General features: G+C 39.3%; 1 protein-coding gene across 1 annotated transcript in view; it reads left to right on the forward strand.

Annotated features, from left to right (window-relative positions):
• LOC139926008 (ras-specific guanine nucleotide-releasing factor RalGPS1) overlaps positions 1–21544 on the forward strand; it is an 86651-nt gene extending 65107 nt beyond the window's left edge. The window contains exons 10-19 of the mRNA XM_071917559.2: positions 3194–3261; positions 11204–11330; positions 12319–12470; positions 13168–13216; positions 14075–14155; positions 16138–16243; positions 16592–16684; positions 17563–17668; positions 17956–18047; positions 19096–21544. Of these exons, the coding sequence (XP_071773660.1) occupies positions 3194–3261; positions 11204–11330; positions 12319–12470; positions 13168–13216; positions 14075–14155; positions 16138–16243; positions 16592–16684; positions 17563–17668; positions 17956–18047; positions 19096–19125 (904 nt within the window). The 3' untranslated portion in view covers positions 19126–21544. The remainder of the gene's footprint in view (positions 1–3193; positions 3262–11203; positions 11331–12318; positions 12471–13167; positions 13217–14074; positions 14156–16137; positions 16244–16591; positions 16685–17562; positions 17669–17955; positions 18048–19095) is intronic.
• The last annotated feature ends 548 nt before the right edge of the window (positions 21545–22092 follow it).

Genomic DNA, 22092 nt, shown 5'->3' on the forward strand with positions numbered 1-22092 from the left:
AGTGATTAGTCTCAGTGTATATAGTACTGTTTCTGCAGAGGTAATGGCCAAGTGGAACCATATTTTTTTCATTTTCCCAGTAGGCAAAAGATCCTTCACTTTTGAGAGAGCTGGACTTATCAAGAGGAACATGACACGAAATAGAAGAATGGACATTGTCAGTGGTGGGAAAAGGTGTGGAGGAGTGGAGTGGAGAGGCTCAGATGTGATGTGAAGTAGGATGTGCAAAAAAGTCCAGCTTTGTGTCATCTTACTTTACCATTCATATGATATACGTTTCTCAATAGTTCTCTCAATCCCTATTATGACAAATTCAAGTTATTGTCGTGTTGGCACATCTGGTGTAATAGATACTGAATTTTATTCTTTTCTGAATCTAGTCAAGTTATGAGTATGCCATGACTAACAGCTGAACATGTCGACCTTGGGAGAGGATGTGTACATATTATACATCAAAAACATAATCTTGACTTCTGTGCTGAGACCTTATTGAAATAATATGGTGAAATGCTGGAAGAAAACAGAACATGATGTGGGTTTGGATTCTGCCCCGGTCTGTTCTGTTCTTTCCGTTTTAGATTTGGTTATTAGCTATTTGACTTTAAATTCTCATAGAAATCTCTTTGCGGTCTCAATTAACCCCTCGGGATCCAAATAACATTCAGATGCATTACGGCTGAAATGCTGCTTTAGATAACGGTAAGATATTCTTGGCTCACCTTGCGATGACTTCCATTGTAGACAGTGTTTCATCCAGCATCATTTACTCACACCATCTCCATCTTACTCTCAGTTTAGAGGCCGGAGCCGCTCTCTATACAAAAAGGCATGATTAAATGATCACATGCCATTAGTCCAATGCAGAATGTTTACAACTCCTGTAGAGTGATCAGCCTGCAGAGTATCTCATACACGGAAGGGATGACGGCGTTTGTTAGCATTGGCGCGCTCCTCGCTCCCTCCTCCAAAAGAGTGCAATATGTTTGCGGGGGAAAATGAAAAACACATGCTACACGACTGCTTTCAAACCCGCAGCCATTACATCATAAAAAGGAGAAATATTATTTGCGAACGTAATCCGCCTCTTCCTTTTGCCATACAACAGCGATAGCTTGAGCAGCTGTCGGTATGGTGCAGGTGAAGCTTTACCCCACTCCTAGCATGATGTAAGTTGAAAGTAGTATTTTGGGATTTGAAGGCTCCCTACTGTAAAAAAAAATCTTACATGCAGAAGCAATGCTCAATGCTGGTTACAAGAGAAGCACTTAGACCCTGTATGTTTTTGACCGTAATCAGTTCGACAGATACACTGCCAGTCAAAAGTCTGGACACACCTGATTGAATGTTCTATGTTTTTCATTCTCTTTAAGCCATTTTGATCTAAAGGCTTCTGCTTAAATGCTTGAAATTAGTTTCTTAGACAAATATAAATCGTGAAGTTGTATATCCTATGTATGAATTTCTTTCCAAAGCTTTTGCCTTTCCATCAAGGCAAAGGGCGGCTACTTTAAAGAATCTAAAATATAAGATAGTTTGGATTTGTTTAACACTTTTTTGGTCACTGCATAATTCCATTTGTGTTATTTCATAGGACAGTGAATCTCTGGAAACAGGTTTGAACAACTTATTTTTGAAGATTATATTTTTGTCATTCTTGGTCCACTGGACAGAGCATTAGCAGTGACAGTAGTAGCAAAGAAAAAGGAGAGAGTGATATAACAAGGAGAGATAACAACAGGCTGATGTCATGATGTCACATGGACATGATGCACGCCAAAACCAACGGCACCAAAGAGTGTATGAATTTTGAATGTTTTTCTTTGAGAAAAAGCCACATCCCTTCTATGTATTTTTGGATCCACATCTTTAAACTGACCCTGTAAATCCCTATGAGCACATCGAATGGCAGTGTCATTTATAAACTCTTTGATTAATGACAGTTTAACCCTCCTTCCACCCCAGTGTTTCCATAAATATTTTCCAAATGTGGTGGTGAGTGGCAGAATCCCATTTACCAATACACAGGATCTGATGCAACCGGCCCTTGTGTTATTAGACCAGGCTAAGCACCTACATACAGTAGAAACAGTAGAAAACTAGCCTACACATTGGATGAAACCTCACCATTAACTCCACAAACCAGTAATCCCTTAAAATACCCTTACATTTACATTAATTCACCCCTTAATTCATGCAAAATCCCCTTAAAATTAGTTAAGAGAGTTATTAATGGTTGGTTTGAGTCCCTTGGAGAAATCTGAATAGGGGCCAAAGATATAGGCTCTTTCTCTCAAGGAAGCTTTTGATTTTTCTACATTTTTATATACATCAGAATATGCAAATGAAACAAAAAGAAGAGGTAAAATGAGTTTTAAAGAAATGGTTGACGCAAAACATACCATAAACACCAAAAAGTACGCTATTTCATTTGTACTTTTCATGCAGTTCATACTAGCATGAAATAAGTTCAGGGTGGTGTTTTGTTTTGTTTTGCTTTGTTGTTTTTCCTGTTTGTAATTGTTGTGTTTATAAAAGCCTATGTTTATGATTGCGTAACATCTAGGTTGTTGTTTGTTAAATACAGCTTTAAAAGCAAACTTTTTTTTATACTTTTTAATAGGTCATTGTAAAAGCATGAGTTTAATAATTTAATAATTTGGTTGGTTTTTAATAATTTGACAGGGTTAATGCAATATTGGAAGCATATTTTGTTTTCATCACATCTGCTTTAATAACCACAGACATTATTGCCCTAAACAATTAATTTCCTAATGTCCATTTTCTTATAAGACCCATTAATAGTTTTAAACCGCTCATTAGCTATGCTCAATTAGGAATAGGCTGTTTTTGACAGATTTTTGTTTCTTTATTTTGGCAGTTACATTGGTCTTGAATTCAAATCCAAGTAGAATTGAAAAGGTCTTCGATTCGGCTTTCTGAAACCTGCAGATACCCTGCTAGATGTTCAAAGACAAAGTACAGGCATGTGCTGAGTGCATCATCCACTGACTCATTTACTCCATAGGTAAACTGCAGGAGGGTGAGCAGTGGGTCTGCAGGACAGTACCAGGCATTCAAAGTTCTGTTGTGGCTGAAGTCAGTGTCACTGGCCTGAAGTCAGTAAGCTAGGTACCAATATCCTTTTTGTCCAAAGGAACAATAATGGATCAGTGTGTCTCCATTTGTGTTACAGGTTGTCTCTGAAGATTGAGCCTGGCAACAGTTCCCCTCGCATTGCTTCTTCTAAGGAAGACCTAGCAGGTAAGACCGTGTGTGCACATGTATTTGTGACAGGCTTAGGCCAATGTATCCGTTTGCCCATATATTGGGCCAGTGTTGTTGCCTGGTGTCCAGCCCCCAGGAATCGCAGTCTTCAGCACTTTTTGAATTTGCATGGTGATTCATAGGGGTCTGGACCCAAGCCTATCCACTGGCAGTTAATTCAGACAGATACTGTCCGACATACCTGATTGGATGGTCGATGTAGGCGGGACAGACCTACTTATGATGCCATTAAGATTTTGACCAAAACTGACAACTAACACCAACCAATCAGTCGGGGCGAGAAATTCCGTCAGTGAATCAGTCATGGATAGGCTTGACCAGACCGCTATGAATCACCATGCTAATTCAAAAAGTGCTAAAGACTAAGATTCATGGGGGCTGGACACCAGACAACCAATGTTGGGCTTAAATTAAATATTAATTATCAGCCAGTCAGTGCCGTCCAATATGATGGAGGTTCCTCCCTGACCAGAGCTACAGAAAGACTGTCTGGGAAACATGAAAATGTATTTTCTTTTCAATTATGTTTTTGGTAAATTAATTCTTCATTCAAAGGTAGTAATGTGTCCCAGAGTTTCCGCTTCTATTGAGTAGGTGGAGTGGGTCATCCTGTCTTTAAGTAATATTCCACAACATTTTCATATAACTAAATGCTCTCTATCACTGATTGATCTAACATAATAGTGATTCAACCTATACCCAGTTCAGGAAAGCTTTTCCATTTGCTGTTTAGTTTTCTTTAAGATATTAAATTGATACTGGACTCTTGATTTGTTCTGACTTGACTTGCTGTTCTATATTTAGACTTGAGACTTGACATTAATGACATGGACTTGACTTGGTAAACTTGACATTAATGACATGGACTTGACTTGGTAATCTACATTTAGACTTGGGACTTGACTTGAGACTTGTGCCTCAAGACTTCAGACTGACTTGGGACTCGAGCAAAGTTGACTTGGCCACACCTCTGGAACAAACAAAATATTGGTTTGTGTCAGATAGGCACTTGGAATCAGCAGATCCACAAACTTTTGTACTCGGAATCAGTATTGGCAATAAAGTTGCATCTGTGCATCTCTAATTTATAGCTAAAATGTCTTTAAGAGGCCAGGCTCTGAGTGTTTAGACCGTGGCAAATGGATGTAATCAGCCACTATTTCCTCCAGACGTAGTCAGATGTGGCAGAGTCCTGAAGCAGCACCAAGGCCACGTGCTTGACAGTTGATTCATTATATTTGCGTTGGAACGGGAAGGGAAATGGTAGGCCGCATTGATTGGACTGCACAAACACTCGGGCGGGTTTCCAAAGCTCGCCGCGGCCACATTAGTCTCTCTCTTCTGTCTCCACCTCCCTTTCTCTCACTCTGTCATTTCCATCATTTATCCTTTCTCTTGCTTCTCTCCCGTCCTCCCCCCCACCTCCCCCTCTGTCCTCTGAAGTCATTACAGAGGTAAGGAGGCTACAGTGAATTAGCTCTGAACGCTGTAGGAGAGACAAATGACTTTCCCCCAGCATTTATAAACCATTGTCAAGAACAAGCCAGCAGTGGGAGCCGAGTGAAAAGTTCCATGAGGACATGTTGCAGCCGAGCGATCCGGTTCCTTTATTTTCGGTTCCTCCTGTTCTCCGTGGGTTTTGAGGGGTTCATTTGGAGGGTGCTAAGATGATGTCATGTGGCTGGAACGTGCCCAGAGCTGGATGTAGGTCAGGGGGAATGAAGAGGGATGAAACCCCACAGCCACATCAAAGGCAGTACGGCTCAGTGTGTGTTTGTGTTTGTGTGTGTGTGTGTGTGTGTTAGGCGATGCTTGCATGTGCTTGTATGTCAAAGTGGGTATGTTTACATGCACACAGTATTCCAGTCTGCTTTCATGAAATGAGCATGTCTTAAAATGCAAATAAGGTAGTCTGAGGTTTTCATTTTTAACCATGACAAAAACATTTTTGAACCAAATAGTTTTTGTTGCCTAACCTTAACCAAAGTTGCTTTAGTTGCCCAAACATAACCGTTAGCTAACCTTCTCACATGACGAACAGGTGAAAAGTATCCAATTAGTGGTATTGTCATATAATCCTTTCATGATCGTCACACTATCCGTATCCACAACACTTAATCCAAACCCCTTAATTTTATCCCTGAAATGTCCTTAATTTCTCATTGCATAAACATGAATTATCCATTAAAAATAACAGCTTTAAAAAAGTAAGGTTAGTATCATGGGTTTTTAAGGGATTTATTCATGGGTTGATTCACAGAAACACTAGAAATTAAGGGATTTTTCATGCCTTTTGTGCAGGTTTACAGGATTATTAAGTGAATTTTTAATTAAATTAGAAAGTAAGGAGTCAAGATTAAGGGGTGTTTAAGGAGGTTTCGATGGGATCTCCTCCATTAATAATTCCCTTAATTGATGTTAAGGGGATTTTGTATGAATTAAGGGGTGAAGTAATGTAAATTAATGAAAATGTACGATTATTTTAAGGGATTACTGGTTTGTAGAGATCTTGCATTTCAGAGTTAATGCTCATTTCATGAAATTTTATGAGAAATTGTATCTGATGTGATGTGTTTTCCCCCAGTAAATCAGATTTACATGGATTTATTTAATAGTAGTGTTAATTTACTCAGAGAAAGATGTGCAATGAGATCCCAATGTCATCAAGATGCTGGAATATTTAGTGAGATTTTTTTTTTTTTTTTGGCGTTTCTTGTTGTTGCATTTATAGAAAATTGTGATGCAAGTGGTATTATTCTAGTGTTGTTAAGATGTAATGCATTCATGCAGCAAGTGATATTTGAGTGTTGCCATGTTGTCATTTTTGAAGGCCCATACTCATACCGATACCAATATTTTTGGATAGAAGCTGATTTATAGCCATTGTTTTGTGCCACTGTACCATATCGTACATCTGACCCTTTTCATGCCAAAAGCTTACAAGGGTTCTTTGTTTCCCTCAGAGTTTTATTCTTGTCAGGGTGGAAAAGCCTCTGAAACAGCATTTGTACCTAAGCTATTGAATAAAATCATATCCATAAATCCATTTATCCATAAACATGATATATTGGTCTAACCTTGGTGAAGAAACAAACACACCAATGAGCATGAATGAATCTGAGTGTTTACTATAAACAATTTCTCCACCAAATTCACCTGATTGCTGTTGTGCGCTCCATTAGTTTTATGTTTTTATTTCGTTTTATTTATATAATTTAGCAAAACCACAATCCCAACCGTAATAATAGCCGCCTTACCAGCCTGGCAATCTCTGCAGAAAAATACATAACTGAAGGGATAATTACAGTGAATTAGTTGGGTTGTTTATTTTCATAGGAAGGTAGTAGAGCGCTTGACTTACTCACACTGACACAGCCTGTTTAGTTTTGTTGTGGATGCAGATGCAATTTTACTGATGAGCTAGGAAGCTGGTTGACTAAAGCTGATGTAATAACTCTATGTGCCTTATTTGTGGATAAATGAAGTCATGTTATCCATAGCCAATTAGGCAAATGAATGCCAGTGAAGACTTTTTATTTGAAATCTCACTTAATATTCTGCGCAGCTAACGACTGATTAAACATCCTATGAGCAAGTTAACGACGCAGCTAATGGCAGTTTAACTCAGCACAGTCTTAAGGGATGCAGCGCATTTATTTTTTTCCATGTCCTAATGTCTGGCAGGCTTGCCAGGCACGTGATGGGATATGTTTGCGATGGTTACCCCGGCAACTGCTACCCCATCTCTGTCTCTCTCTCTTTTATTACACATTTTCTTCTGATTACAAGGCAGCAAACGTGGGCATACTCACATTTATAGACCCCATTACCACAATAATTGTTATTGGAATGACCAGTGGTAATTGGTAGTAGGTTTCACTTCAGATGTATCCTAAAACTTTGGTTGGAAAACATTTGTTGCCCAGTTTGAATCTTAAAATCTGTGATGCCTTCTGCAGACTGGATCATAATAAACAACATTTAGATTACTGTGTATAGTCGCTTTTTATCTATTTTTTACTGTTTAATCGTTTGCCTTATCGGCTCTTATTTACTGTTCAGGGTCTGACATAACTGTTACCTAACTGAGACAGAACAGAAATTGGGGCTCAGGGGTTCTGGCTGCGTTTGCTTGTTGGCCGTTTCTGCACAAGATCAAACGCGCTTCACGCACACTGCCAAACGGATGAGGTCAGTTTACTCACTCTCTCCATGCACAACAAGCCAGCGTAAGATGACTTACGACGGATCCAGCAGACACTTCCTCACAGCCGCACACACGCCAACGCACACGTGCAATCACAAATGCAGCAGAAATCGCACATCATCATAACAATACACATTAAAGGCTTTGTTTATAGGACCTGTGACACCTCTAACAAACATCGAACACCTCATATCTACAATGATAATTATAAAAAGAAAAGATCAGGTGATTTTGATGCAACGCCTTGTCAAACACACTTGGGTATGTGCAACAGTTGGCACGCTTTGTTGGCCATCTTGTTTGACTCAGGCCGTGTTTCCAGAGAGCAGCAAAGTATCTTTTAATGACAAACAGAGTCTGTGCATTTGAAATAAAGGATGCATAGGGGCAACAACAGGGGCAGCAAAAGAGAAAAAAAGAGAAAAACCTACAGTATAAGGGTGGCATCTAGGCTGTTGATAGTAATAATTATTATTATAGCCTAGAAATTTGATGTAATTTGGAAGAAATAAAATAAAATACCCCCCCAAAAAAACCTGGAAAAAGCTGAAAAAAAAAAAGAAAAAAGACCACCCCGATAATATTGTATATCGTGATATTTTGGTGGGACAGTATCGCGATATTACATTTTGGATATTGCCCAAGCCTAGCTCAGGTAGCTTAACAAACACAAGTATTTACCTAAAGATGATGTAGTGTTTAGGCCACCGAAGACCCAAACCTCAAACAAGCAGGAATATTTCTGAATTTTCAGATTTTGTATTTTTATTTTTTTTCAGAATTTGGGGTTTTTGGGACATATGCAGCAGAATGTGAGATTACTGTTTTCCTGCCTTTTCCCTGCTTGTTTTGACCCTGACCACTAGCTTGTGTCTACCCTGTTATGTTTGTTTCAGCCTTCCTATTGTCTCAATGCAGAAGAATACAGCATGTCTGGAGGTGCAAGTGTGTTGTCATTGCTTGTGCTGTTTAGGTTAGACGTGTTTGTTAAACCAGTGCTCACACAGAAAAGACCTCCTCCATATAAACAGTTAAAAGTAATAGCAGACTTGTGTGTGTACTCTGTGGAGTCGACTGCTCCTATTGTTCCATATATAAATCTCACCCAGCAACGCACTACAAGGTCAGTCACACATTTCGAAACCCCCTTGTTGAGGTGCGCGGACACGGACTGCTGCACTCATCCTAATCCCATTCATGATTCATGGAGCCGTCATCCCTTGGGTTCCCACCGCCGCGCATGATGGCGGCATGCTACCCACCTGGCTCCAAGCCGCAAGGCCATTTGTACGTCTCGAGGCATACGCTAGACTAATTAAGGCCTCTACCCCAGAGGGATGACATAGCACTGCCACGGGATAATTGCGCTGGGTTCCCGAAGGTGTAACCCCGCTACATTATTGTTCATGATTACAAAATTGCGGCTGAGTGAATATTTTCCCCTTGTTGAAGGGAAAGCCTCCTAATTTGAACATAGCATGTGGGAATGTAGCTTAAACCACCTTACAGGCGCAATTACATGCAGCTGACTTGTATGAGGCAGTTGCCCAAATGCTTCATTTTTCATTAAACTCTTAAGGTTCATGTTCAAGTTGAGCCACTTGAACATAGGCTGCACTCCTCGGTCCTAGCTGTCATGTCTTAGCTTATTGAATGGCCCCAATAGGTTTACAGTGAGACTGACTCAGAGGTTCCACTGGCAGAAAATACATATGGTAACACTGCATCAATTCACCCAATCCACAGCCTCCTGCCAGAATGCTAATTTACGGACAGGCTGATGATAGGATTATGTGGACAGACTTCTAACACCTACACAATGACTGTACAAAGCACATGTAGATGGACTGGCTACAGTGGGTGAAGGCAAAGGCCCCTGAAATAAGAAATGTCCTTGTCATCATGATACTGCACATGCATGCTGTGCCTCGCTGGCTCCATCTAGTGGATTCAGTGCGTTTGTAAAGAGGAGTTTGCCTGAATCGGTCCCAGTTCAAAGCAATTTGCCCCAGTGTCTGTCAACAAAGCTTTGCATAACACTGACATATCTCGCTTTTTACCACTTATCTTAAAAAAAAACATTTTAGAGAATTTCTTGTTGTTATACTCGTTTAGCAAACAAATATGTCCCCAGCGGCTTCACTACGAAACCAAACCCCTTAATTTTAGCCCTGAAATGTCCTTAATTTCTCATTACATAAACATTAAGAATCTATTAAAAATAGCAGCTTAAAAAAAGTAAGGTTAGTATCATGTGTTTATAAGGGATTTATTCATGGGTTGGTTCACAGAGACACTAGTAATTAAGGGGTTTTTATGCTTTTTGTACAGGTTTACAGGTTATTAATGACTTATTAATGGAAAGTTCCCGTCTCCCTGAATTTTACATTAAATTAGAAAGTAAGCAGTCAAACATTAAGGGGGTGTTTAAGGTGGTTTTGATGGGGTCTCCTCCATTAATAACTCCCTTAACTCATTTTAAGGAGATTTTGCATGAATTAAGGGGTGAATTAATGTAAATGTACGGGTATTTTAAGGGATTACTGGTTCGTAGAGATTACATTGACGCTATTAAATTCATACTGCATCAGTTTAGCAGCATAGATAAGGCTTTGTTTGTCTCAACATATCATGTCGTTATGACATGAAGATGCAGTTTTGAAAATCTGACCACCCTCATGTAGAGAGAAGTTACTACACATGCAGTTGTATTTAACTGACATGATTCCCTGATCAAACAAGCATAAGTTTTTTGTTATGACTTGGTTTTGTTCTCTTGTGTGTGTTGGCTGTAGCTGCAGACTGCTGTTTATGTGCAGAATTATTTGTTGTGTCTCAGTTTTAGTGTCAGTCAGGAGCCAAGCTGCCTGAGAATTACACAACATTGTATCCGTGGGAGCAGTGATTATCTTCTGTAAAGTTGCTTTCACTGATGGAATCAGTTACATTGCTGAATTCACTTATCTGACAAAGACAGGGACTGGCTTGTTCACACACTTCCACTAAACAGACTGACAGGGTTGAAAATGGGGCCAGCTTATTTCACTTTTTTTTTATTTATTTTTTTTTTTTTTGTTCTAAGATGCACGTTTTCCAGTTATTGTGATATTTTGACGCTTTATCTCACACGCATTCAGGAGGCTAGTTTTGACTTAATATTTGTTCCAGCTAATGCAAAATATGAAATGCATATGTTTTCAGTATTGATTCATCAATTCATCATGCAATCCTTTTATTTCTCACAAAGTGGTAATTGGCTGAAAGTTTAAAAAAAAACTGGTTTGTGACCCGAAACTGGTGGATTCAGATGTTAGGACCAGATAGGAAAATCTGGGCAGGGACAATCAAAAAATAGTAGAACACACACATAAGTTAAATGTGACAGCACATGTAAGGAGTCTGTGGCTATTACTTTTTCTATAGAAAATCTTGTCAGGGAAAAATGAATGAGAATAGGACTCTTACCTCCTTCAACAACAGTTGTCAAGGTGCAAAGTAATTCGACTTCAAAACTCAAATAATTTCCAGTATTTTGGTGTTGTGTGTAAGATCTGTGGATGTTTCATAATCAACATTCAAGATTTGGAGACTTTGGGCTAGAGAGCGATTCCAAGCATAATGTTTGCAGACTATTCATTGCTGAATGGGTAACTTTGGAAGGATTCTGCATGATTTGTAAATGTCATTATTTTCTTTTCTCCTGTGTGTCAGGTCTGTCTGAGGTGTCTGCCTCCGTGAGGTACAACCGACGGCCCACCTGCCCCGACGCCTCCGTGGGGGTCCACATCCCCACCCCCCCTCCCTCCCACCACAGGAAGAGCCATAGTCTGGGAAACAAGTAAGTACCTCAGTCCAGAGAAAACTGGACTCAACCAACATTCAATCTTTTGCCGCTCTCATCCCTTTGGTATCCTTTGGTATAAAGGATTTGGGTATTGAGGTTCAAACAGTTTCCAAACAGTTACCTCTTGCTACCGTTTGGAGTGGAATTTTAAAGGATAATTCCGGCCATGGTGAATTGTAAGCCCATTTTCCAAATTGTGTTTTTTTTTAAATGTTTTTTGGGTTTGTTTTTTTGTGGTAACCTGTAACAGCAGGGATTTCATAGATGTCCTACATTTTACCTATATATTCAAAAATTTTGAAGCATCTCTCATAGCAGATGAGAAACAAACTTTTTTTATTATCATGAGATTTGACTGATTCGAGCATCTACATGTCGAAGAATAAAACTTGCTCACTTAGCACTTTATTCTAATCCATTTAATAGGAACTACTTTCAGGCGGAGAAACTCTTCAAAGATCGTGGTGAGAGTTTGTACTGAAACTGGCTGTTTTTTTTTCAGAATCCAACATTGTTCCAATGATACAGCTATTGCTGCTATAGTGTTTTGCCTTGTTCCAATGTTTACATTTTCACATATTGTCATAGAAATGCCTATCCTTGCCCCATTCATTCCCCCAATGAGGGCTTTCTGAACGTGCGCATAATTCAAGAATGTTCCAGTCTATTTGGATAGGAACTACTTTTCATTTTTTATTCTTTATTAGGCAAAGCCTGGCAAAATTTTTGTAGAAGCACACGTAGTTTGCCGTCTCAGAAATTTGGTTTTGATATAATTTGGAGTTGAATAAAAACTGTTTCTCTGATAACAGCATGTAAAATCCACAGGATTTTTTACAAGGGAGAGAAGGATGCTGGAAAATGAGTTTAACATTCACTGTGGCTGGAATTCTCATTTAAGTGTAAAGTGCAGTGTTACACCATTAAAACCACTATCTCCATCTTAGCCTTGTCTTCTGATCGCTGATCTCTCTCTACGCAGCATGATGTGTCAGTACGGCATGTCGGAGAGCAAGAGCGCCACGTTCCCCATAGAGAAAGCTCGGCATCTGCTGGATGACAGCTTCTTGGAGTCTCAGAGTCCGGTCAGGAATGATCCGCACAGTACATCAGTGTCCAATGGCTTATCCTTAGGTATAATAACCTCCAATTTTTGTCTCATATGACGCAGGTATTTCTCTGTTCAGGGTTTATATGATACTAAGCAGAGGTGGGGAATGAGTCACATGATTTGGACTCAAGTCAGACTCGAGTCACAGTTTTAATAGCTTGAGACTTGACTTGATGCATGAAGAGAAGACTTGAGACTTGACTTGGGTTCTGGTGACTTGGGACTTGACTTTGACTTGTAGTTTGATGACTTGAAAAGGTTTCTAAAGTCTTGACTTGAGATCTTGTGTTTGTGTAAGTGACTTAGATTAGATCAAACTCATGATGCTCTTACCAGTTTTTATCCTATTAAAACCATATTGCATTGAAAAGTCCTAGATATTTAGTTTTCTTTAAGATATTAAATTTATACTGGACTGGATTTGTTCCGACTTGACTTGGTGTTTAGGTCCCATTTAGACCTGGGACTTGACTTGAGACTTGTGCCTCAAGACTTGAGACTGACTTGGGACTCGAGCAAAGTTGACTTGGTTGCAACTCTGATACTAAAAACATTCAATGTAACTCTTTTTATGGCAAATCTTTTAATTATTCCTCCCTTTACCAGATTCTACAAACGCCTTATTAGCTTTTCTCATAATTTCTTGATGCCGAAGAACGTGGAAAATCGCAGACCATTTCTGTCTCTTCATAGCAATTTTTTTCCCTGTATTCTCAATAGGCAGCAGTGAAAGCTCATTTGGGGAGGAGCTGTCACCTGGAATGGAAAGGTAAGGACCAATCATCAAACCCAACCAAGCATTCCAAATCCAATTCTCAAGGTTTTTAAATCACTTTGAAATTACAAATCATGCGTACACCATCCAGTACCACTAGTCAATGTCATGAAAATACAGGTTAGATTTGTCTTTTTCCCATTATTGTACAGAGTTAAGATCATACAGTTTATTCTTATATGTGCTATAACTTCAGGAACATGAAAGAGTACCTAAACCCCAAACCCAAATCTGTAGTGAAGCCTGACACCTACTGGTGAAAAGTAGGGTACTGAACTGGCCATCTGCTATTGGCTGGTCTTTGGTTCCAGGTGATGTCACCACCTGTAGTACTCTATAGAAGGTGACATCACCTGGCACCAAAGACCAGCCAATAGCAGATGGTCAGTTCAGTACCCTACTTTTCACCATTAGATATCAGGCTTCACCACAGATTTGGGTTTGGGGTTTAGTTACTCTTTAAGTTTAAACAAGTTCAACATTTCTAAGTGATTCTAAACCTAAATACTGAAACTCTATCCTTTTTGACAGCTTAGCGTTATTTGGATTTTGCAAATGAATGTAGTCAAATGTGAACTGTACCTTGCAGCATAATCACTATGCAATGATATCAATGTTTCTGAATGTTGCTAACATCCTAACATCAAGTGTTTGAAAGTTTATCATGTATCTGTGTTTGTCCCGCCAAAAAGATGGCAGGTATTTCATTTATACCTCTGAGTCATGGATTAAAAACGAGGTGTATTCTCACTGATCAAGTTACACTGTTACACTGAAAACATTTGCTAGCCAAAAAGCCCTTTTGATAGCCCATGACCACTCGAACTGACTGTGACAATGTGTGATAAACAGGGGCCGCATGTACGCAACTCTGGGCCCCAACTGGAGGGTCCCGCTACGCAATTCCCCTCGGAGCCGCAGCTATGTTTACAGGTACAGTGCAGCAGGGGAACGATAGGTCACTATGTCACACTCTCCAAGATCAAAATGTCTTCCTCTTGTGGGGGAAATGGAGGTTAGGCTCACTTGCATGTGCTGTCTCACACCCCATCCCCTCATTGCATGTTGGTGGAAGCCAGCCATTATTATTATCTCAAGTTTCAGGGATTTCATTAGACCATGGTCTGTACACCCCATTTGGTTGCCAAGGTGACTAGACAATTGTTGCCCAATGACAATGACTGGTCAGTTGGTTAATGTTGCTGATCATAGCCAAAGTCCCCCCTCAAAACATCATAGCTATGTCTTAAAGATGTTTGTGGGAGCAGTAAAACGTTTCATTTGATTCATTATTTGTTCAAAAAGCTATAGACTAATCTTAAAAAGGTGATTCTTCCCATTTAAAATAATGTCAGTCACTGGTTGTTTGTTTTAAAGTAGTTTAGTGAAAAACTCATCCCTGAGATTAATCTCAGAATTCTAACTTTATTGTATTAATTCTTCACATGTAGCCCTAATCCTCTTCCATATGGATCACATTGATGGTTTAATGGAACTCGATCAATGAATTAATGGATTAATGGAAAAACATTTAATATGGTTCCTTAACAATGACAATGATGATTCATTCAATTCAAATAACTTTATTTTTCAGTAGAAAACAATTAACAACAAAAATATACTAACAGAAATTCTAACAACTGCAGTACCTACAAATAACCACCACTGCATGGAGAATTAAGGAACCTATTCTCCAACACGTTACTCTCGGCCAATAGAGGGGCTCATTGCAAAGCCCAGCACTCCCAGAAATCAACCAGAATGACCTGTACAGTATAGTACAGTTCTACCAATCTGGCCCTCGGTAAGGTTCTCCATCACCTAAAGTACTTGTCAAATGTTTCATCGGCAAAGTGGGGTGGACCCAACCAGAGTCCCAGCACCAGTCAGCCAACCTGTCAACAGTTGAAATGAAAGGCTGGGCTCAAATTTTCTGTAAATTTAAAAAAAAAAATCAATGACAACAGGCAACTTCCACCAGATGGGATTTTTTATTTCTTTTTTGTCTACTTCACTGCCACAGCCTTTGACACTCTTCACTCTTCTTCACTGGAGGGATGTGGTTTAAGTTTGTCTTGTGTCTGTCTGTCTTCCACTAGTATGGGGGTGTTCTCTTCCTTTTTATTTTCTTTTGCGAAGGTGAAAAAGCGAGAATTTTTATTGCTAACACTGGGGCCTATGTGTCTTTCAGTATTGTTTAGCCGACTTGTTGTCTCTATAAGAAAAAGAATCTCTGTGAGCACAATATACTGTACGCAGGTTGTACTGCATGTGCTCATTTATACAAAAAAGTTGAATGTCTATCCATAGTCTGGACTAGTAAATTATCACATAATTTAGTCCAATATCACATCATTCCTAGAGGGACAGCAATAGCAGGATCAGATGCAGTTTCTCCTAGTTGGTGGACTTACATTACATTGCCATGATGCTCATGATCAGTCTCAAACTACGGAAGAGGATTGGGACCACATGTGAAAAATGTATTTGAATTCTGAGTTTAAAGCCAGAATTCTGAGAAAAAAGTCAGACTGACTTTATTCTCAGAATTCTGACTTTATCTCAGAATTCTGACTTTATTCTCAGAATTCTGACTTTATCTCAGAATTTAAACTTTAAACTCAGAACTCAAATACATTTTTCACATGTGGCCCCAATCCTCTTCTGTATGAAACAAAGAACCACTAGCAGCTACGAAAGTCAGCCTGGACTCCCTCGCTTCTTCCCTACTCTCTACTTTCTGCCATGCTTGTCTAATATTGAATGGAGACATTCAGACAGCCTTACTCGCTTAAAGGAAAAATCCACCATTGGATCCTCTTAAAGCCCATTCACATGTAGAACGATAACTATAAAGATAATGCTTTTGTTTGGATCAACCCTTGCATGCCTTTCCCGATTCCCGACACCCTTAGCTCCTCTGGTGCCAACTCCTGCTATGGATGCAGCGAGGTCAGCAGTGTCATCATCGAGGGGCCCCTTCGAAGGAAGACCCTGCTGAAGGAGGGACGAAAGCCCAAGGTAAGCTAGTCTACTTTGATCTTACTGCTGTTTAAGCCGGTGATTCTCAACCTTTTTCATAATCCTAATTTAGTCCACATTAGGGCCACGGACCCCCATTTGATTAGATTTTGTCTCTTGGACCCAAATCTGAGAATATTTTTATTGTTAGATATGATTTTGTCCAGAATTCCATGACTATCTGTATTGTAGGTAGAGAGATAACAGTGGAACTATGATCAAAACAGTCATTCTTCTACATTCTCTAATTGTCCGCCCGGAACCCCCTCAAGGACCCCTGGTGGGGGATCTCTAATTACAATCAATGAGAGGTGTTCAACATTTCCATTTTATTTGCTGTGTTTCCAGTTGTCATCATGGACAAGGTTTTGGATCGCTCTCTCTGGATCAACACTGACGTTCTATGGGGCAAAAGCATTGAGGGCCTCTGAGAGGAAGCACGTAAGTTTGTTCATGTACATGGTATGTGGGACATTATGTTGTCATGGTTACATCTGTCTGTGTGTAGACACATTCTGGTAAACAAAATAACTCAAGAACAATACATGATAGAAACGTCATACTTACACCACAGGTTCCCATGCGTTATTTGGAGACAAGTATGCAGAGGTGGGGACTCTAGTCACATGACTTGGACTTGAGTCAGACTCGAGTCACAGTTTGAATAGCTTGAGACTTGACTTGATACATGAAGAGAAGACTTGAGACTTGACTTGACTTGGGTTCTGGTGACTTGGGACTTGGCTTTGACTTGTACTTTGATGACTTGAAAAGGTTTCTAAAGTCTTGACTTGAGATCTTGTGTTTGTGTAAATGACTTAGATTGAAAGTGATGAGATTTGTTCCAGCAGACGACTGAATTTAAATTCTGTTTTCTGAATTTGTATGGAATGATTGAATTTATTGAAGTTGAAACCGATTCTAGAAATCAAACTCATGATGCTCTTACCAAGTTTTTATCCTATTAAAACCATATTGCATTGAAAAGTCCTAGATATTTAGTTTTCTTTAAGATATTAAATTGATACTGGACTCTTGATTTGTTCTGACTTGACTTGCTGTTTTACATTTAGACTTGATATTAATGACATGGACTTGACTTGGTAATCTACATTTAGACTTGAGACTTGACTTAAGACTTGTGCCTCAAGATTTGAGACTGACTTGGGACTCGACCAAAGTTGATTTGGTCACACCTCTGCAAGTATGTCAACAGAGAAATACTCGCTAATTAAAGCATTTATTAGCTTAATTGATGATCTCATTAGCATAACTGGTTATGTTGTTTTGTTTGCATTATGGTCCTGTATACCCCACAGTACAAATCCACTGCCTGTAAGAAGGTATGTGTGACAGGATGGATGGTGGTGCTGCCAGATGACCCAGCCAGACCCAACATTTTCCAGCTAAATGACCCAGACAAAGGTGAGCTTCAGATCACCAAAAAGCTATTGTTACATTTTTGCTTGCAGACCCTTTTTTTTACCTTCATTTAAATACAAATAACCATACAGAGTGCTTTTAAACAATATCTTTTAGGCTTGGGCCGATATCCGATATTATCGAATATCGCGATAATATCATATATCGGTATATATATATTTTGGCGGGACAATATCGCAATATAAAATGTTGGATATCGTCCAAAGCCTAATATCTATTCAGTCTTAGTAGCACATTTGTAACAGCTTTCCTGCCACCTCGCTTCACAGGCAATGTTTACAAGTTCCAGACGGGATCCAGGTTTTCAGCGATCATCTGGCACAAAAACCTGGAAGAGGCTTGTAGAAGCAATAGACCTCAGGTATGAGGTTTCCCCGGGTTCAACCACAACACTCAGCTGTATAGGTCAAGTGTACATTTTAGTAGGACACCATGCTTTCCAAACAGACAAGTAAAATGAAATGGTAGATATGAGAATTTCTCAGCAAAGTAATATATCGTAACAAAGTGAAGCATCATGTTAGTTCAGGCAGGACATGCAGTCATGCATCTCCCCCCCCCCCCCAGCCTTCTCCTGTCTGGTTCCTTATTAATTATTAATTAATCAATATACTTAATACTATATGGTAGGCTTGTCTCTTGAAATCATGACCATATTCAGGTGGCAGATCGTGCTTTCACAAGTCAGTTCACTGTTTTATCTGTTTTTTGTTTTTTTTTAATCACCTTTCGCTGGCCAAAAATCCATAAAAATTAAAACCATCAACAGAAACATGGAGGCATCAAGAAGGAATAGACACTTCAAACAGACAACAATACTACAACTAGAACTATCCTCCACAGTCACATGCTGTATGAACACATATTCTTTTCATTTCATACAGCTGTGCAACTCTGGTGAGGCATATAAGTGTTTGCTCATCTCCCCACCTATGGGCATTGACAAAATGTAAGGTTACCAAACTTTATATTGGCCACATCAAAAAAAAGTGTGTTCCAGTGTGTTCATAAACCATCTTAATTGCGCCAATCAAACAGTCAAACAGAATCAGCCTCAAATCCAAAACATTACGGCAAGTGAAGGAGACCACAAAGTACCCTGAGTATATACAATTAACCACAAATTTATTTTAGAAAATAAACATAAGCACTCGAAACTGTCAAGTGTATGAAAGTAACTTCCCCAGGAGCCAGGCTGAGAAACGAAAGAGGCTGGGGAGAAAACAACCAATTTGTAGATCAAGCATAGAGGCCAACACAGATGTGTCAAAGTTTTAAGAGTTGACCTTTTAGCTTGGGCCAGTGAAGCGTCCACAAGCAGACCTGTCAGTCACTCACTGAATGTGCCTCTGTACAGGTCAGTCGAATGCTTCTGTCGGTATTAAACGTCTGTCCTCGTCTCTCCACAGATACCAGCAAACCTCATGTCATTCGAATGAGAGGAAACCTTTACCCAGAGGGGGAAATTATTGTGCCAAACCCATTCGTTTGGGAGTCCAATGAACTGTTGACTAAACCGATGGAACACAGTGGAATTTGTACGGTACCTGCTGAAACGGGGAGAGCGAAGAAGCATCCGACGTCCGATACTTCGCACCGTAGAAGAAGAAGCATCTTTCATACCGGATGTGCACCAACACACCCGCTAGCTTCTCAGCGAGGACCGAGTGCGACGCGAGCGCGGGAAATAACCTAGCCGGCGGAGGACGGCGGCGAGGCGGACACGTCCCTTTGTTTCTTTGTCCACGCTTTCTCGTTCATCGTCATTCGTTACGCTGCTATAAAACATGTGAGCAAGCACATCGGTTTCTTGGCCCATGTTGGGTTTCTGATTGGGTGAAAAGATGCGTAAATGCACATATATGGGCGTCAGTGTTAGTCGACTGAGGTTGATATTCCGATTGAGGACTGAAGCGAAAGGACAGAAAATAAATCTTGATGTACAAACGTTAAATTACACGATTTTTGCTCTGCGAGGTTTACAAACGGCAACGATTTATGTTTTCTACGGTATAAATTACAGTAATTTGTCAAACACCATGAAAACGGTTGATTTTGCACTTATGTTATAAACATTTTACGTGTTTTTTTAAATTCAGTTATTCAGTGTCAAGGTGATAATCGCAATCGCTCATGTATAAAACAGCAAGCTCATCTCCCACGCTCAGCAAGTCATGTGAGTGTATATATTTATTTGTAAAAGAGTTTATTTTTAGACGATTGGCCATCAAAGGGAAATTGTATGTTTAATTATCTTTGATTCACGACCTTCATCAGAGAGACTAATGGTGGAAAGCCCACCCTAAAAGTTTGATTTGAGATCTCATTTTGAGGAACATATAAGGGAAAACATAATCAGTATCAGTGCTGCTGTTCCTCAATGATTTGCTTCAAAAGCACAATGTAATGTTACATTTCTGACAAAACCGACATGTTAGGTATGATAAAAAAAATCAGCAAAATGAAATGAAGTTTGTAATTAACATGAAGCCATATTTCTATGTATTCCCTGTTGTGAATCATGATAATCGCCAGTCATGTATGATGTGAAAATCATAACATTGGCAGAAAAAATATCGAAGACGAGCAAGTTTGAAAGAATCATCTGTCCAAATTTATGGGATTTGTTAAGCATCTTTTTGTATTTGAGTTGAATGTTATGTTTTTGGGGGTGTTTGCAGAAAATGTTAATGTATTTTTTACCACTCACCAAAGTGTGTATGACTGAGTCCAATGTTTTTGTTTAGTACTGTGTATTGTGTTATTGTTTTTAAATGAAGGACTGCAACAACTGAACAAAGTAAAAAATGGGCGTTCCGATATATAAATGTTCCTTTTCTCATATATCTCGATCTGAGATTCTGCATTGAATCACGTTTTCAAATCTGAGTGGAAATAGCATTTTACTTTATGTGGTCAATGCATATCATCCGACTTTCATGATATAATCGTTTCTCGTGCATTTTGAAATTTCCATAAAATGTGAACGTTAAAGGAAGTCGTGCCTACAGACTTGAGACTTGCAATATGTTCAGCTCGGATTGCCGGAAAACAAGATTTTGATCTCTAATTATCAGTTTTGATGCTGTCGTTTTCACTAACTTCTCATGTCTGTGAGTTGCCCATGTCATTTATTAGCACTCGTCAACTACAACTACAACCGATGCTGATGGATCTAGGAGTGATGAAAAAGTTTGCTATTATAATTATTCAAATGGACTGTAGTTATCAGTGGCTTTGAAGAAATGCAGTGCAATCACTTTGACAAATTGCCTTTCTATTATTTGTTCCCTGAAATGATCACAAACATCCCACCAGCATCTGTGCATGTGCCAGTGACGATTCCTAAAGACGACCATTGTTAGTTTAGACTCTACTTGACCCAATTTATTGTATCAGCTTTCCCTCATCAAGTATCATGGCTGTTTTTCCTGTCATTGACTATCCAAATATGTTTGATCAAATAGTGTATTTCAGCATCAATTTGTACATGATTACATGATGTCACTTTCCAGTTTGTTTCTAAGTATTTCGACAAGCTTTACTTCACTAACGAGGGCATCGTTCGTTCTTCTTTCTTCACTAGTTCAATTGTTTTGATACTTGTATCTGTGAGATCCGGACATGAATTGTTTTTATCGAACTCCAGAGAGGTAAAACAGGCCGTGTACTACGGGACATTGCATGTATTTTTTGTGTACAAAGTTTCTAGTGTCTGTTGTAACTGTGAAAAAAAGATAACCACTCAGTTGTATTACTCTGTGATTATTTTGCTAAGTTATTTCTTACCATGGCATTGCTATATGTTGCTGTATTTTTCAGCTTCAAACGGACACTGAATTGTGAATAAAAATTATGTAGAGAACGTCGTCGCCTATATTGTGAGCCACAACTGCCATCACACACCACTAGGTCTGCATAATGTGAGCCGTTACGCACCGCTCATTTTAGAAATTAATTTGATTCTGCATATATACATTCAAAAAACAAGCTGTAGTTAATACATGATGGAATCTTGGTACATTTGGCCCGATTTAAATAGAAATTGTGTTATTGTAATTAAAAAGAAAAATCATTTGAAATATTGTAGTTTTAGCCACAGCGATTAGACGGCCATTGTATCGTTGAGTGAGCCATATTGAGTCATAAAAGCCCATTGATTGATCACACCAGTAGGTCTAATTTATGATCCATCAGATGGCCTCTAGAGGGCGTCTTTGACCGTGAGACGCAGTGTTTCCCATACAGAGGCACCAAATCAAAAGTTGCTCAGTGTACAGAAATGGATCTAAATGGATCTTTAATGCGCCTGATGTGTGCATCATGTCACGTCTGTCATTTGTACTCAATCTGACAGTCTCCCGGTGTGAAAACTAAAGTGAAACTTAACATTCCACAATTACTGC

Source organism: Centroberyx gerrardi, chromosome 2 (genome assembly GCF_048128805.1).
Source record: "Centroberyx gerrardi isolate f3 chromosome 2, fCenGer3.hap1.cur.20231027, whole genome shotgun sequence".
NCBI lineage: Eukaryota > Metazoa > Chordata > Actinopteri > Beryciformes > Berycidae > Centroberyx > Centroberyx gerrardi.